Genomic DNA, 16,249 nt, shown 5'->3' on the forward strand with positions numbered 1-16,249 from the left:
CATTATCCAATGGAATGGGATATGGTTCACAAGTGGCACCACCCCAGTGGTGAACACGATTGATGCACATTTCTGGGGATCAGATAATTCGCCAAACTAAACATTCATCTTCATTCAAAGCCTCTCAGTGCTCTGTTGCTCTTGTCCTTTTGCAACGCTTCAGATCACCAAAACTAGAGAGACAACCTACGTCACACAACACACACAAGAACATGGCATCAGCAGCATCTGGGTTTGTGTTGTCTCTTAATGTTGCAGCTGCCACCACAAACTCATCCCCTTCAAGGGTCATGTTTCCCTCAAAGAACAATGGTTCTAGGCTTGTTGTAAGGGCTTCAGACGAGGCTGCACCCGCACCTGCCACCGCCACTCCCCCACCTGAAGCCGAAGCAAAGCCAAAGCCACCACCTATTGGCCCCAAGAGAGGTGCTAAGGTCAGTTACCCCCATAATTCAACTTTTTTTAGTTATGCAATTGCTCATATTGTGCTAAGTCACTTTCAACCTTTGAACATCACCCTTAATTCTTGATTTTTTTGAATATACCCTACCATCCCTCTAGAATTGGATTGATAACACTAAAAGGCAGATAAAGTTATTGAGTTTGTTCCAGAAAATGTTTCTTATTTTCGCCAATATCTATAAACTTGTCGACATCGTATTTTCATTTTCTTTCTTGCTAGCAAAGATTTATGAATTTGGATTTTTTCAAACTATAAACTGATATGTGTTATCTGGTTCAATTGTAAGCTTATGTATTGCATCCCTGACCCTAAGTGTATCGATGCCCTTGTTACAAATATATATGGTGAGAAGGGGAATTCTGGAGGAACATGGTAGCACCATATTCTTGAGCATAAGAAATGAGATCTTCAGAATTCTATAATTTTCAATAAATTTTCTGTTGGGAGTCTATAGCATTTATCTTGAAGCTATGTAGGAACGAGGACAGTGATGAATCTTGCTAGTTGTATTCATTGGAGACTGTCATTAATTAAATAGTTTTAAATTTGAAATTTGTGTTGACCAAGTTGTGAAGCAAGAGGGTTCATTTATAATTTTTGTTTACAATCAACAGGTGAAGATTCTTAGGAAGGAATCGTATTGGTACAAAGGAACTGGGTCAGTTGTTGCTGTTGATCAGGTTAGTGCTCCTAAACTCCCTCTAAGACAGTGACTCCTCTCAAATCTGTAGCATTTCATGCATTGTGCAAACCCAATTCATATTTGATTGGTTTGTGATTGTTGTGCAGGACCCCAAGACTCGCTACCCTGTTGTGGTTCGATTCAACAAAGTGAACTATGCCAATGTATCAACAAACAACTATGCTTTGGATGAGATCGTGGAAGTTGAATGAGTCCAATTTAGTTGTAGTTTTGATGCCTCTCTTGTTATCGCTGTTACTAGTCTAAGGTTTTATCATGTCACAAAACAAAAGAATCTGTATCATATGCTCTCTGATATCTACCCCTTGATCTCTATTCTCTGTGAACAACATTCTATGTGCAGCTGCTCTTAATCTTCCACTACCCAGATTCTTATTTTATTGAAATCAGCAACTAGTTTTGTTGGAGCCATCGCTTAATAGCCACATTACAACTACTAAAATCGGCTTAAAAATGAAAGTGGATTACTTACTACTATCCATGCACTTGCTCGAGTTTGATCTGACTATAACCAACTTAATTTGATCTTTCCAACTTTTTTGTGTCACGTCTTAATGTAACGTAGAAAACACCAGGTTTTGCCGCTCATGGGGGTTGAAAGAAAAGATGAGAGAATAGAGTGAATGAAATATTTGGTGAGTGATGCCCCGAAGAAAGAAACATTTATTACCGGGAAGATCAAATAAGTTCACATGTGAACGTATACCATGGCTTTTGATGAAAAAATAAAAGGAAAGAAGAGTGTATAAGGTTGGTTTAATGGCAAAGTTATGAAAAAGGTTGTAGATTCAACTCTCCTGTTAACACTTGAGAGATATAAAGTTGATTTGATAAGTTTGAAAAGAAAAGAGCCGAGAAGTTGTACGACCAACTTTCTACCAATAAATACTAACAACTACTTTGGATGAAAAAAAAGGATAACGATGACAACATCTTTTTGACAACATTTTAACATTATCTACGTGTCATTATGTAAAATTACTCTACAATCAATGATAATAATAATTATAAACACCAACATGAACCAATCATAGAATGACATATAGATGGTGTTAAAATAAAAAATGTTGTCAAAATATCATTATAAAAAGAAAATAGTTAGTTATGCTAGTTCTTTTTAAGTACAATTAATAAGACTGTGCTGTGTTCTTATGGTTGTTTCAACCTAAATGACCAGTTTATGCCTTTTGGCATAGATATGTTATGAAAAATAAACTCAGAAAACACCTTGTAAAGAGTTTGAGACTTACAGGAATGCAATGTTGTTGTCAAAATATTAAAATATTGATCATGATACATATATGGACTGTAATACGAAATACTACAGCTAACAGCTTCTCATTGTATTCTGTCATCTCAAAATTAACCGCCTCAAAACAAAACTCAGTTATAAAGTCTCAATCATATTTAACGTGTAATAATAAGATCAACTTAAAAGAATACATCAAAAATCAAATCATAAAAGTTGAATAGAATGTCCATATAGGGAAACAAAACCAGGAAAAGGAAATGAAGAAAAAGAGGGTGCACTCTTTTGTTTTGTGGGGAGGGGGAAATGAGAAATGAACCCTCAAAAGTAGAAAAACAAAAACACTAGTCCTTTTAAAGAACTCTACCATCCATGCCATCTAGTAGACCAGTCCACATTCCCTTCACTGATGGTAGTTGTGCAACCAAAGCATTCCAAGGAGGATAACCGACACCACTACCACGAACACGACCATCCATGCGTAGGGATAGATACCTGTACAATGAAACAAAAATACCTAAGTTCTTCTGCAATGTTCACTCCAACACATCCATCAAAAAATAAAGACAGCTTTTACTTAGAGTATCTAAACCATATAAAATGACTGCACAATTTCACTGCAAAACTATAACCTCATGAATGTGAAGCTTTTCATTTTAAAGGGAAAGATGTCAATGATCTTTTGCGGGAAATTTAAACATCTCCACACATCTATCTATACCAGTGAGCCGTAACATGGATAGAACTTACACTGGAGAATCAGAAGGTACACCAGCTAACTTCTTTTGCTCATCTAACCACCTATTGACAAATACAGGAACGATTTTTAAAAAAGCAGACAAAATAAATTGAGTAGCATTTTCATTTTTCATTCTTGAAAACTTATTAGGAATGAAAGTTAAGCTTTTTATCATTCTCATAGCCATACTCAGACCACTCATTGATGTAAACTGGAGCCAGTTGCCATAGTCTTTTCCTTCTTGTGGCAAGATCCCCAGTCTCCTCAAACTCAAAAGCAGGTGAATTTCCATCTGTTACTAAGGGCACAACAAGCACCCCTCTGTCCAAAAGGCTTTCAGTGAAAGGTTCACTCCGCTTAAAAGACTCGGTTACAAAGGATGCAGGGCCAGCACATATGACAAGACGAGCAATCCCTCTCAAGGAATTCATAGGAATGATCTTCTTCTCATCCACACGGAGCTTAAGGTTTGATAAGCTTTCTTCTCTTGAGAGGCGAGCCACCTGTGCATTCTTTGCTTTGTTCTCTCTAAGGTACAAGAAAGCAAATAAAGACACTGCAGCAATGTCAATGGCAAGGCCCTTCAGAATTTCAGGGACTTCAGTTGCTCTTGATGAGTTAGCCAGTGCTCCAATTAGTTGTGTGATTGCTATGAATGCCCCCAGAGAACCACTTGCAACAAAAGCAATATAAAAGAACATCCTAACAGACCGAAAAGGTGAGAGAACCTCGCTCCTTATCTTGGCTGTAGAGCTGAAGAACAAATATGATTAATGATTGATTGATGAAGCATCACTGGCTAATACAACCTGATGAAAGAAGCATCGCATAAAGAGGAAAAACCATAAGAAAAGAAGAAAATTGAGTGAACTCTGCATTCATTTGAGTGGTTTGCCAAAACAAAATAACCATGCAAAATTGCTGACAGAAACGGTGATTGATATACATCTTAACGAACTCGAGGTTAGAACACTAATAATATAACTGACATTCCAACATGATTTCTTGTTTCTCAACAAGTTTCTAAGCATACTATTATAAACACTTTCATTATGTAATGTTCCTCATAAACACTCCATATAAAAACTTAGAGCTACTCGGGAAGCAACAAGAAGAAATATCTATAAAAGTGTTTATAAGGCAAAGATAATTCCAATGAAAACTATATCTGTTTGATCCTAATGTTTCTTTTTCAAGCTTCAGTATCATTAGGAGGTGTATCAAAAATTCCAAGCATACCATGAATAGGTGAAAACTGTGAACTTATTTGTAACCACTAAATTCTATTCTTGGCATTACTTCCCATAATCAATTGAGCCATACACACACAGAGAGGCACACACACATATACATAAGAAAATGAATTATGTATATAAAATATTTTGTATGATCATGTCATGCATGTATGCACATCCTGATTACATTTAACATACCAGAACAATAAATATATGTAACTAGCCACTGTTTCTCAATAGCACGGTTTGCAACTGCAAAAACATTATTTTATCTGTTTATCTCTATGTATCACGTCAATTATCTTGCAACACAGTTCCTCTCTATTCTTCTAAACTCTCTCTTTTGTTCCATATATATAGAAAAAAATATATATATTCATACAATTTCTCTTATGAGCCATAGACCATTTGAAATAAAAGAAGTGAGAGAGAGAGAAAAAGGGTACCTAATATCTGGTTTATTGGCAGCAGAACAAACAAGAGTGGCAAAGGAAGAAGAAACCCTTTGCTCTGAAAAAGACAGAGTGTGTCCATAGCCAACACTTCGGCCACAGAACACAAAATTGGTACGATGATTGGTGATGAGGTTGTTTAAGGGTTGTGTGGTGAGAGTGAGAGACATAGTGTTGGAGTTAGGAATCACTGAACCGAACGTTATAGCCATTGTTCGGTTCCTAACTTAGTAGTGAAAGATTTGATTGAGTTTGCCATGAGAAGTTTCATTGCAGCTGAACCAGCTCATCTTCTTATTTGGTTGATTCTGGTATTGCCACGCTTACCCCAACACCAAACCCATAATTATTACTATTTTGGAAATATAAAACAACAATGTAAAAGGAATTTGCTTTTTTAAGATAAATATGTTTAAGAATAACATAGCACTTATTTTTAATTTTGTTTATATTTTTAATTTATATTATATATATTTTTTTTTGTAAGAATTTAACCTTTACATGATTTCGTTTTAAATATTATTATTTATACTAACATATAATAAAATTGTATACACCATTTTTTTTATCATAATTTTATTTCTTTTATAATAATTTTTTAATAACAGTTTGTTTTTTTAATTGGTTATTATGATAATTGTTTTCTAGTATTAAAATACTCAAAATTGATTATGATAAAAAAATTATACTAATTGTAATAGTATTACGTTAACTTATTTTTTTAATTGGTTAGGATCACATCGTTTTTATTTTTTTTTTTCTTTTTATACCTTTATTTTTCTACTCATATATATGTCCTTAAAAATTTTACAACAAACATTTTTCATTAAAAATATAGAGAATGCGTTAAAAGTAACTCAGACTATCATCCATGATATTTGAAATATTTTCTGCAATTTTTAGCATCGTAAATTTAAAAAAAAATTATAATTAAAATTCGTCAGTGGCAACAGTTTAACTGATAAAAAGTAATCATTATTAAGACCACTTGTAAATAATGAGAGCAAAAAAGGACGTGTAGTGCAAATAATCTAAAACAGATTTCTCTTATTGTAATATTAATATTATTACATATACATATATTTACTGTGTTTAATTTTATCCAACTTAAAAAAATATTAATGTCAGTTTAATGTTAATTTAAGATATTAATGGACTCCTATGTTGAGCCATCACGTTAAAATATTACTTAAAAATGAAAAAGAAACAAAAAATTAAAAAATAAAATGGATATTTTTAAATTTTAGCGAAACTAATTTTAGCTATTATATATAAAAAATTTGATATATAAATTTTAAGAAATGTATATAATTTTAATAAATTAATATTATTTTTAATTATTTTAATTTTTAGTTATTTTTTTCAAATATTATTTATTTGGTGCAAATGATGAAACCAAAAAGACTCGTTCAATACATTTATAGATATTTGGATCAACGCAGCATATTAATTTAGTTAATATTTGATTGCATAGATTTAAAAGTAAAACCAACAGCTGAAAATTATAATAGAATCAAATACAATAACAAAGTGTAATCAATACCAAAAACTTTACATATTTTATCCTACTTTTTAGAACTACCTCGTAATTACTATTTTCCATGTGTAAGCTAATAATTAATTAATTACTTACGGTAAATACACATCAATGCATTAAAATATCAAGCCACACCAAACTTTTCCTATCTAATTAAACGGCAGCATGCTATATCTTCCTTTCTGATAAACCAGCATGGCACTTCATTAATGCTAAAAACTCATGCTCATGGATTCAATCTTTGCATAGAATGTGAAAATTTTACAACTTATGTGTGTATATATATATATATATATAATTACAAAGCGATCAACATCTATCAAAAAGCAACAAAAATGGAAAAGAAGAGAAATTCAGGTTTGTTAGCAAAAAGTGGTTATCTTTTGGCTATAGGGTTGGTTTTGGTTTTGGTTTTGGTTTTGGCTCCACCAACCCTTTCAAATGCCTCAAGTGTTTTCCCTGAATTCATAAAGTGGCATGTGTACGTTATGAATGAGTTGAACAACAAGGAAAGTTTACTGGTTCATTGCCAATCCAAAGATGATGATTTGGGTAGTCATAAACTTTTTGAAGGTGGAAATTTCACTTGGAGTTTTAGGACAGATTTCTCACACTCCACTCTATTTTGGTGTCATGTGAAGAAGGACAACGATAACGATAACAACAACAACGATTGTGACGATGGTGTCTCGTTTGACGTGTTTTGGTACGACGAACGTCTTTTTGAGAAGTGTCATTGGAAGAATTGCCTTTGGAGAGTTAGGGATGATGGTATTTACCTAACAGCTTTATATGAAACTCAAACTGAGGAATTCTACTATCACTGGGGTGCTACCAGACTTCCCTGATTTCTTCTTTTCTTTCTTTCTTTTCAACAAATCTATGCTTTTTATTTGTTTAAGCACCACTCCTCTCCAAGCATCAATATGCATTATGTCATTCTTATAATATCTTGAAGAAAAATAATAATAATAGTTTGTCTTTTTTTTCTTTGATGATGATATATATTTGTTTATTTCCTTCTTTTAGGTTTGTTATTTGATGGAATGTGGCTTCTTTTTATGAACAATAATTTTTAGTGATAAGAATTGTGTATTGCTTTTGGGATTAAGCACCTTCATATATAATTAAAAAGATTATCTAATTTTTTTTTCTTTGCTGAAAGTACAGACTGATAAGAAAAATTGGCAGGAAAAATGAAGAAAATGGAGGTGAAAGTTAGTGAATTGTATCAAGATGTATAATTTTAGCTTACATGTTTATTATTAAATGGGGTGAAAAAGAAGAGAACTGATGATCCTTTAAGAGTTTCAATAGGTAGAATAATTGTGATTTTTTTCCCAGAAAAAAACTCCTTTATTTTAATCTTTTTACCATAGCTTCTATCAGGTCAATTGGGATATGTCAAGAAATATTTATTTCCTTATATAAAAAAACCTCTTGGCTGTATACATTTGTTTTTACAAAGGTTGTATACATTATACATGTAATAAATATAGATAGAAGAATGATGTTTTAGTTTGAAAAAATATTTATAAAGTATACGATTAAGTTTATTAATTTATTATTATATTTCCTTATTAATGCAATTGTAAATACAGAAATTAATAAAAAAAAATTAGGTGTTACTGTATTAATAACTCAAGAAATGTAGAGTTGTAGACGTTCGTTATAAAACTATTGAAATGTAAATGTTACTAATTAGTGAAGATTTAAAAGAAAATAAACCATACTTTTCCAATGAGATAAACTACAATTTGAATTTGATTTAAATATATTTTATTCTTTCAATATGAGACAATTCTTTTATTGCTTCAAAACTAATGTAGAAATTAATCATCAGTTATGTAATTTTATGTTTCTGTTCTTTTAAAAGATATGCAGAAATTAATTCTTAAAAGAACGTATTTTTCCATTTTAATGAGCATTCTTCTTATCATCATGCACCGGATCATGATGTTAAGACTTAAATTTTACAAATCTTTTATTAAGATCATTAAATTGAAATATAAAAATAAGACTAAGTTTTATAAATAAAATTCATTCTCTCTCTCTTCTCTCTCTATATCAAGAATTAAAAAAATATTAATAAAAATATTAAAATTAAATTAACATGTTTTATAATACATGGTGATCCTACACATAAATCATTATAAGAAAAAAAATGTATTTAACTGAAATTATATTTAACATTTCAGCATTTCAAACCCCAAAGTATGTTATATTTATGGTTATAAAATGAATTGTTAATAAATTATGGATTAATGTCTGAAATCCCAAAACTTACATGTGGTTTTTCAATTTCTTGTTACTTTTTAGAGCTTTTCAATTTGTTTTTTATTTTTAATAAATGAAGAATTATAACTCTTATTTATTTATATATATATATATATATATACCAATTTCTTTTATAATAGCTTGGCTACGCCAACTCCAACAACTTGATTCCTAATTCTCGCTCAAAAATTTCACTTTCCTATTCTAATTCCAAAAGCATGAAATATAGTTATAGAATTTTCAAATCACCAGAGCATAGAACACCACAACATCTTAGTCATCGACCTCATTTGCTTCCATTTTCACCAAGAAAGTTTCAATTAAATTCCACAAGTAATAAATGCATACTTAATTTTGGAATTAATAGGAAGTTAACAACCAAAAACAGAGACATGTTAAAGTAAGTTAAGGTAAGCTTCAAAAAGTTCCACTGATTTCAAATTTTTTTATGCATTTTCACATAACCACGTGTAGAAGCAAAGGGAGAGAAATAATAGTGAAAACAAATAAGTCTATGAAGCAATCGGTTTCAAACTCAGTGTGTTAAACCAAATATACCAAAAAAACAAATAATACACTAAAAGTTAAGAATAGAAGTAAGTTAGGACGTGAGAAAGAGGAAAACTGAAAAATAATTTTGAAAAGACAAAGATGATAAAGACAAAACTATTACAAATAAAAAGTCCAAAACATAATGAAATTGAACTTTTACTAAAATCAAAAGACGAAGTAAAATTTGAAGAGAACTTCAATTTTTTTTTTCTTAAGCACAAACAAAGGATAAAACGAATATACATAACACAAGGAAAGAAAGAAATTAAAAAAGTCAACAAATTTTATTGTAATTTTTTAAAAACACGGTCTATACTTCTGGTTCGAAGTCTCAACTAGAGATAACCAATTTAGAATATATACATATATATATATATAAAAAGTGGGTGCAAATCTCATCTTACAAGTCAGTTTTGTGGAATTAAGTTAAGTTTAGAGTACACTTCGTAACATAGTATTAGAGTCAAACTAAAATCTATCCAGTGTGTTTGAAGTCTCACGTGAACTAGAGAGGTAAAACTAATTTAAAGATTATTACAACCTGTGTCAATAAGCTCCAATAAAATTAAAAAAATTTGTAGTGAATCATTTCCACGTCAGCTACTACTAATGAATCATTTGATTGATGAATAAGATATGTATAATTGAATTGGACATGTTAACTTTTATTTTTTATTTACTTCTATATATTTTATGAGAAACGTGCGTATTCACTCAAGAGACCATGAATTTTATTATTTTAAAGAATGAAATTGAAATTGGTTTGAAATGTTTCTTAAAGAACTAAAAAAAATTAATTGTATTTTTTAAAAAGATAATTTCTATAACTTTTATGAATATAAAAAAGAGTTATATTGAATTTGAGAAACTAAAAAACATGAGGTTGAATTGGCACAACAATGATGGTATGGATTGTATTTAATGTTTGATTGTAACTGGAATAAAATTGTTTCATAAATAAAAGAGACAGAGAGAGACAGAGAAAATATGGATAAAGTAGAAGGCAGCTATGAATTGTGAGACAATTCCTCTGAATTGGATTCAATTGCCCTCACTTTTGCAACGCACTCTACCTTAAAGATCAGCACCAACCACTGTGAGCCAATTCTTTTCAATTTTTATTTGAAGTATGAACTATATTAGCTTGTTAAAAATGTATGCAATCTTGAAATTTGGTGCCATATGATTGATGGTATCATGTCTGTCAGCTGATCTTGCAAGGTCTGGAAAAGATCTTTGGCTGCTTGCCCATAAGTAACCATTTTATGCTTTCTTGTTGTCTTGGGGCTATATTCTCAGGGTTCATAAACTGATAATTATGTTATTGAATTAAAGAAAAGGTTTGAAGTTTCACCAGCAGTTTTTGGAATCTGTAGAATTTGGTTCGAGGTCGCTTGTCCTATCCTATTTTTCTTTCTTTCAGCTTCATTTTCCTTTGGATTTCTTAGCGGAGAAAAGAGGGAAAGAAAATCAGCTCCACAGTCCTCACAGACAGCAAAAATTGTATTAAAAAAAACACATCTATTCAATGCTTATTCTTTTTTAAGTAATTTAAAACATTCAATCTTCAAGACAGAAAAGGTGGGGATAGACGATGAAAGGAAACGTTGCTCTCTGTTTTTGATAATTCCTACCATGCCAACCTATATCTTGACCATTTGCACTGTTTTTTTTTTATCTTTCAATTTAATCGTATGTTTTCAATTTTTATAATAACTATTTCAAAAGTCGTACTATGATATGTTGTTGATTGACAGTGTATAGAAAATCAATTTAATACTTCAAGATATGAGATGTAAGGTTTACTACTAGAGAGTGTCCTTTTGCGAAAGTGGCGAAATTGTGCAACCAGTCTATTTTAACTTCTCTAACAATCACAGTAGCAGTGTGCAGTTACAGTCGTAGAATGGGAGAACTGAAGCTACTGGGAGTTTGGCCTAGTTCATACGTTTACAGGATCATATGGGCGTTAGAACTGAAGGGCATAAAGTATGAGCATGTACAAGGAGAATTCCACAACCCTGATTTCAGTGATTTGCTACTGAAGTATAACCCAGTTTACAAAAAGGTTCCTGTCCTTGTTGTTGATGGAAAGCCAATTGCAGAATCCACTGTCATTCTTGAATACATAGAGGAAACATGGCCACAGCCACCCATGCTTCCACAGGACCCATATGAGAGGGCCGTGGCACGGTTTTGGGTGAGTTTTGCTGAAGAAAAGGTAACAAGGCTGTTTGTTAAGCAGTAGAGATTTTAATTCTCTCTTGTTCTCTCATTTATATATCTATGGTTGCAACGCCAATTGCAGAGTACTTCGTTTATGTCATTCTTTGTGGCTGTTGGAGAAGAGTTTCAGAAGGCAACAAAGGAAGTAAGAGAAGTGCTTAAAGTATTAGAAGAAACCATTGGGGACAAAAAGTATTTTGGTGGTGAAGAAATTGGAGTTTTGGACATAACCTTGGGATGGATACCCTTGTTCTTTGGAGTCATTGAAGATATTGTTGGTGTAAAGGTGTTGGTAGTTGATGATTTTCCTCGCTTGTTTACTTGGATTCGGAACTTCAGTGAGCACCCCTCTATCAGAACGAACTTTCCAAGTCACCATGAGTTGTTTGGTTATTACAAGCAAAAGAGAGACACTATTATTCCACCCAATACAGCATGAATGCAGGCATGAACTGATTTGTATCTATACGATATATTATATTAGTAAACTTCCTTGTGCTTGGATGATTGAATTAGACTGATAATTTTATTTCGAGGATCCAACTTCACATTTCAATCTCATTCAATGCATAAAATATGCTCATTATAGTTTGAGGTTTAATGGTGGGGTCCGGTTATAAATTACGAGCATTTTCCTTCTTGATTGATTAGATATGTCCTTCGAATAACGGTTTACGTTGTTCCTTATTTATAGTATTACGAATTTAATTGCATTTTGGCTTGAGACCAGTGCGTCCAGTAAAACAAAATGGCGGAGTAGAACCATCACCTAACTGAGAAGTTGCAACTTCTAGTTCTGCAAACCATTAAACGGCAGATTTGTAACAAGAAGGGCCTGACTAAAAAGGTCAATGTTTAAGCTATCAGTGCGCTCCGATGTCTTTCAACCAACATTTGTGACAAACATAACATTGAGAGAACTGCATTGACCAACAAAATGACAAATTAGTGGCATATCAGGTTTACTCTTGGATGCTTAGCTCTCTGGAGTTTTAGCTTTAGCTTCTGATAGCAAAGGTTCAAGTTCTCCTTTCCGGTACAGCTTCAGGGTATCTGCATGAGTTAAAAACAAATGTTGGACAAAATAGGAAAAAACAAAGAAATTGCACTTCTATATTTTAATTAAACTGTAGTGTTAAACTTCTTGAAACTTCCAGAATACTAAGTTCATATATGCAGACAATATACATTGGCAGTTATAGATATTTTGCAATAAAAACAGAGTGGTAATTAATAAGAATGTAAAAATAAGGATGCGTCCACTTTGACAATCAAGAATATAAAAGACAATTTGAACTGTGGATATATCCCCTCTCAGACAATCAATAATATAAAAGACGAGAAAACAAGGAAACATACCTGAACAGCCGCCAATGTGTTTGCCACCTGCAATGAAGAACAGTTTTAGGATGGGTTATAAACTATTCCGTTCAAAAGGTGAACTTAAAATAAATGTAATAGAATTTAGTGCTTTTATTATAGATAACGTAAGGATGCAAAGGTTCACGCATGAAAAGAAATGAAATAGTACATCGAAACCTGCTTGCTTTCAGGGTACGTGAAATGTCGCCTGGTTTTAAAGCTGAGTTTCAAGTTAGGTTGAATAATGTGGCTGAACAATAATAACAAGATTCCTTTCTTAAACAAAAATTAATTTTAGTTCATTTCATAAAAACCATGACCAGGACAGTAGGTTATACATTACATCGTGATTTTTTGAACCAAAAATGAGATTAAAAGAAATTGTGGATCTATTTATTCCACCAATAACCAAGCGAGATCGGGTGTAACATATGAGATTTTCCATTTCTATTGACTCCTCGTGAAACTGGAATAGATCAACAACAAATATTGCATATGGTATTCAAAACTGGGATGAATTGAAAAACAAATATTTATCGGCTCTAATCTAACTCTTCTTTTTATGAAGAGAATGAATCCTGTTATTGAGGTATCATCATAAAAACAACCCCTTCTGCAGGTACTTGGATCTGCTCATTTTTCTCCATTACCCATTTGGAAGTCCATGTTTGTTTTAAGGTAGTTTTGTATCTCACATTTGCAGAGAAATCGGGCAGCTTGGTGGATTATTTATTTGTTTCTCCTTACCTTCATCCCCTCTTTTGTCGTTCTGTCATCTGTGTACATTATTGCAGGATAAACACTCCGGTGGTTTTGAATCTCCCCAGTTTCTTGTCTATTATTGCAGGATAAACACTCTGGAAGTCCACTGTTGTTTTAAGGGAGTTTCTGAGAATGGGCAACCCCGGGGCATAATTGGTTTTCACTCACCTTCAAGACACCTTATTCAAGTACAACGGTAATAAATCTTCTTCTCTCAAATGATTTTATTTAAGAAACAGTGAACACTTTCACATCTGAACTTGTTCCATTCTCTCTCTCTCTCTCTCTCTCTCTCTCTCTCTCTCTCTCTCTCTCTCTCTCTCTCTCTCTCTTAAGGCACATAGACCCTTACTCTCCTAAATCATTAGATTTTAAGCATGCACACCATGTCCTCATCCTATAAGGCCCTATTTTATGTCCTATTTAATATCATACAATTTTCAATTTTCAGTATAGCAGCAGAAGTTGAACATACACGTATGCAGAAGATTGTGTCATATCAATTACGTCTTCATAACCTAACGAGCATGAGGGGAATATAGTAGCAGAAAAGTCATATTATAATATGCTTAGCATCTTCCCTTGGATAAAGTCAGAGTTAACGTTTCATGAAAGGAACAAAATATTATCACACCCAAAGTTGAAGTTTTAACACTTCATTTTATAAAAATTATCTGAATCGTTGATAAGAAATTTGAAAACTGAGAAGCGCAACCACATTGGTACCCCACTCAAAATTATTTTATAGCCTCAAGACACCAGCTACCCAGCAGTCAATAATACATGGATCCATAAAATCACCAATTTCTAGTTCCAATTAAAATCGTATTAAATGGCAGTATTATAGGTGCCTAAGTTGAAAGCGGGACACAAACTGATACAGCAAACTGCAAGTTTGATATGCAAAGACTTGGCACTGAAATCTACAACTGAACTGCATGGTATCATTGACCAGGCATTTAATACCTTACTTCACTATTAAGCTCTCTTAGGATTATTTTATTAGATGAAATCAGCCCATAAAAAAGTCTTAAATTGAGTAAAATCTTAGAAATCCCCTTCCTCGCTCAATCTCGTGCATATCCATGTGTGCAAGTATGAGAAAAATATTCTCATTTCTGCTCCATTTATTTTCTACATCCCTACTCTTTAAACACAAGGTTTCAGGATGTACCAAGGAGAAATGATTCAAGGGGGAGGGCATGTCAAATAAGTGGCTTATCAACATTAAAATAAATATCCACCAGTCAGGCAGTTTCTCTTAGCATCCAATCAACCAACAGTAATAACAATTCAAAATTCATAGAAGCTAATTGCATAAATATTCTACTAACAATGAGTCACCAAATGCTAATACAAGTATGATTAAGTAAGAATAATGCATCCAAGATGGGTACTGCTTACCAATAAATACATTTGGCACAGTGTGTTGCCCCGTGATCCTCTCCAACACCTTTTGCAACTGTGGCCCTTGAGGACCTAAACAGAAATACAAAATTTATGACACAAAACAAGTGCTCAAATGCACAACTGATAAGGCAAATTGCAATGAGAGAAAGGCAAATTCCCTCATTATGTTAAAAAAAATGGAGAATTCTGCAAATTTCTATCGTCAGTGAAAATTTACTGGCAATACACTAACCAAGAGAAAGGCAAATCACATTTATAGAAAAGACTAAACTTTTACGTAGGATACAGCAAGCTGTTAAATTTGTAAACCTGAGCTGTGGCAATTTCGTTGCCATTCATTCAAGTAACCATACTGAAATCATTTTAATTTTTCAACAAGAAGGAGGCAGTTCAGGAATAAGCAAACGCAAGTCAATATAATCAAGAAACGAACTCGGATTGAAAACCACTATAACTAGGCGCGTATATAAATTTGATGGAAAATGAATAATACGAGAAAGGACAGTTAGGGCTAAGAGAAAAATGCTAACATTAATGAACAATTCAGAAGAAGAGATGAATAGAATAAAAGAAAAGATACCCATTTCGTCTAATTCGAAGACCAGGGGGTTGACACCGAGTTTGTTGAAGAGGGATTTGACCTCAGAAGAATAGGAGCACCAGGTTTTGGAATAAACGACAACAGGGTTTTCTGCAACGGTTTTCTTAATGGAGTCTTCGAGTCGAGAGCCGAAGGAGGAAGAGGAAGAGGACGATGAGGTGGCTCGAACGGAGGGGAAGTTGCGGTTTGGCGATGGAGAAGCATTGATGGAGGAAATGGGAAGAGAGTGAGAGAAGAAGTGTTTGGTTACACAGAAGGAAGAAGAAGAAGAAGGGAGCTTTGAAGAAGGTTTGAAGCTTGAGAGAGAAAGAAGAGCAACGTTTCCCAAAGCCGAAGCCATACTATACTCTTCAATTCTGTTCTTTCCTTTTCTTCCTTTCGGCTTACATAGCCCTTCTTTTCATTCTTTCTATTTTTCACATTCATTCTACCCATTTTTAATTCTTTTCCGTTTACTCATAATTTTAATCAACTAATAGAATAAATTTTTATTTTCACCACTCTTTTTCTATGACAATTTAACTAATTTTCATGTTATATTAATAATAAAAAACTGAAGGGTAAAAATAGGATCTCATCTGGTCTAGTAATAATGTTATTCATTTTTATGAAAGTTATGTCTAATTTTACAAGTGTCATTGTTACGTTACAGTCCATTAGAAGGCAATAACAACTTTGACA

The 16,249-nt window shown here is 32.7% G+C and overlaps 5 protein-coding genes across 9 annotated transcripts; 3 read left to right on the forward strand and 2 right to left on the reverse strand.

The window, feature by feature from the left end:
• Nucleotides 1–47: 47 nt before the first annotated feature.
• LOC124834645 (photosystem I reaction center subunit IV, chloroplastic-like) lies at nucleotides 48–1,573 on the forward strand. Its single transcript, XM_047309390.2, has 3 exons — nucleotides 48–434; nucleotides 1,078–1,143; nucleotides 1,253–1,573. Exons 1-3 carry the CDS (start codon nucleotides 63–65, stop codon nucleotides 1,355–1,357), a joined length of 543 nt encoding a protein of 180 aa, XP_047165346.2. The 5' UTR covers nucleotides 48–62; the 3' UTR covers nucleotides 1,358–1,573.
• A 976-nt stretch (nucleotides 1,574–2,549) lies between these two features.
• On the reverse strand, nucleotides 2,550–5,169 carry LOC124834640 (protein LOW PSII ACCUMULATION 1, chloroplastic). 2 transcript variants are annotated; one of them, XM_088095961.1, is made up of 4 exons: nucleotides 4,836–5,169; nucleotides 3,350–3,907; nucleotides 3,166–3,216; nucleotides 2,550–2,910 (listed from the first exon to the last, which is right to left on the reverse strand). In XM_088095961.1, exons 1-4 carry the CDS (start codon nucleotides 5,051–5,053, stop codon nucleotides 2,769–2,771), a joined length of 969 nt encoding a protein of 322 aa, XP_087952087.1. In that variant the 5' UTR covers nucleotides 5,054–5,169; the 3' UTR covers nucleotides 2,550–2,768. The 2 variants fall into 2 exon arrangements, with proteins under 2 accessions (XP_087952087.1, XP_047165337.2); XM_047309381.2 differs by having other exon boundaries at nucleotides 3,344–3,907; nucleotides 4,836–5,168.
• A 1,544-nt stretch (nucleotides 5,170–6,713) lies between these two features.
• On the forward strand, nucleotides 6,714–7,226 carry LOC148194387 (S-protein homolog 74-like). Its single transcript, XM_088097212.1, has one exon. It carries the CDS (start codon nucleotides 6,714–6,716, stop codon nucleotides 7,224–7,226), a length of 513 nt encoding a protein of 170 aa, XP_087953338.1.
• A 2,928-nt stretch (nucleotides 7,227–10,154) lies between these two features.
• LOC124834638 (putative glutathione S-transferase) lies at nucleotides 10,155–11,989 on the forward strand. Of its 4 annotated transcripts, none has more exons than XM_088096694.1 (3): nucleotides 10,155–10,303; nucleotides 11,088–11,428; nucleotides 11,516–11,989. In XM_088096694.1, exons 2-3 carry the CDS (start codon nucleotides 11,114–11,116, stop codon nucleotides 11,870–11,872), a joined length of 672 nt encoding a protein of 223 aa, XP_087952820.1. In that variant the 5' UTR covers nucleotides 10,155–10,303; nucleotides 11,088–11,113; the 3' UTR covers nucleotides 11,873–11,989. The 4 variants fall into 4 exon arrangements, with proteins under 4 accessions (XP_087952820.1, XP_087952819.1, XP_087952822.1 ...); XM_088096693.1 differs by having other exon boundaries at nucleotides 10,159–10,303; nucleotides 11,094–11,428; XM_088096696.1 differs by having other exon boundaries at nucleotides 10,159–10,303; nucleotides 11,094–11,407.
• Nucleotides 11,990–12,167: 178 nt separating this feature from the next.
• LOC124834639 (monothiol glutaredoxin-S10) lies at nucleotides 12,168–15,952 on the reverse strand. The gene is made up of 4 exons (XM_047309380.2): nucleotides 15,548–15,952; nucleotides 14,962–15,036; nucleotides 12,793–12,819; nucleotides 12,168–12,486 (listed from the first exon to the last, which is right to left on the reverse strand). Exons 1-4 carry the CDS (start codon nucleotides 15,906–15,908, stop codon nucleotides 12,410–12,412), a joined length of 540 nt encoding a protein of 179 aa, XP_047165336.1. The 5' UTR covers nucleotides 15,909–15,952; the 3' UTR covers nucleotides 12,168–12,409.
• Nucleotides 15,953–16,249: the final 297 nt, after the last annotated feature.

The sequence above is a fragment of the Vigna umbellata genome, chromosome 8 (genome assembly GCF_029865625.1).
Source record: "Vigna umbellata cultivar VRB3 chromosome 8, Vumbellata_1.0, whole genome shotgun sequence".
NCBI lineage: Eukaryota > Viridiplantae > Streptophyta > Magnoliopsida > Fabales > Fabaceae > Vigna > Vigna umbellata.

What these genes read in the sequence shown, in the direction of transcription:
- LOC124834645 (XM_047309390.2), top strand. Translation starts at nt 63, where the DNA reads ATGCACATTTCTGGGGATCAGATAATTCGCCAAACTAAACATTCATCT. An exon ending in GCCCCAAGAGAGGTGCTAAG is followed by an intron (nt 435 to 1,077) that starts GTCAGTTACCCC and finishes TACAATCAACAG; the next exon opens with GTGAAGATTCTTAGGAAGGA. An exon ending in CAGTTGTTGCTGTTGATCAG is followed by an intron (nt 1,144 to 1,252) that starts GTTAGTGCTCCT and finishes ATTGTTGTGCAG; the next exon opens with GACCCCAAGACTCGCTACCC.
- LOC124834640 (XM_047309381.2), bottom strand. Translation starts at nt 5,053, where the DNA reads ATGGCTATAACGTTCGGTTCAGTGATTCCTAACTCCAACACTATGTCT. An exon ending in TACATCAATGAGTGGTCTGA is followed by an intron (nt 3,217 to 3,343) that starts GTATGGCTATGA and finishes ATTTGTCAATAG; the next exon opens with GTGGTTAGATGAGCAAAAGA. An exon ending in GTACCTTCTGATTCTCCAGT is followed by an intron (nt 2,911 to 3,165) that starts GTAAGTTCTATC and finishes TTCATTGTACAG; the next exon opens with GTATCTATCCCTACGCATGG.
- LOC148194387 (XM_088097212.1), top strand. Translation starts at nt 6,714, where the DNA reads ATGGAAAAGAAGAGAAATTCAGGTTTGTTAGCAAAAAGTGGTTATCTT.
- LOC124834638 (XM_088096694.1), top strand. Translation starts at nt 11,114, where the DNA reads ATGGGAGAACTGAAGCTACTGGGAGTTTGGCCTAGTTCATACGTTTAC. An exon ending in TGAGTTTTGCTGAAGAAAAG is followed by an intron (nt 11,429 to 11,515) that starts GTAACAAGGCTG and finishes CGCCAATTGCAG; the next exon opens with AGTACTTCGTTTATGTCATT.
- LOC124834639 (XM_047309380.2), bottom strand. Translation starts at nt 15,908, where the DNA reads ATGGCTTCGGCTTTGGGAAACGTTGCTCTTCTTTCTCTCTCAAGCTTC. An exon ending in TGTGCCAAATGTATTTATTG is followed by an intron (nt 12,820 to 14,961) that starts GTAAGCAGTACC and finishes TCTTCATTGCAG; the next exon opens with GTGGCAAACACATTGGCGGC. An exon ending in ACACATTGGCGGCTGTTCAG is followed by an intron (nt 12,487 to 12,792) that starts GTATGTTTCCTT and finishes TAACTCATGCAG; the next exon opens with ATACCCTGAAGCTGTACCGG.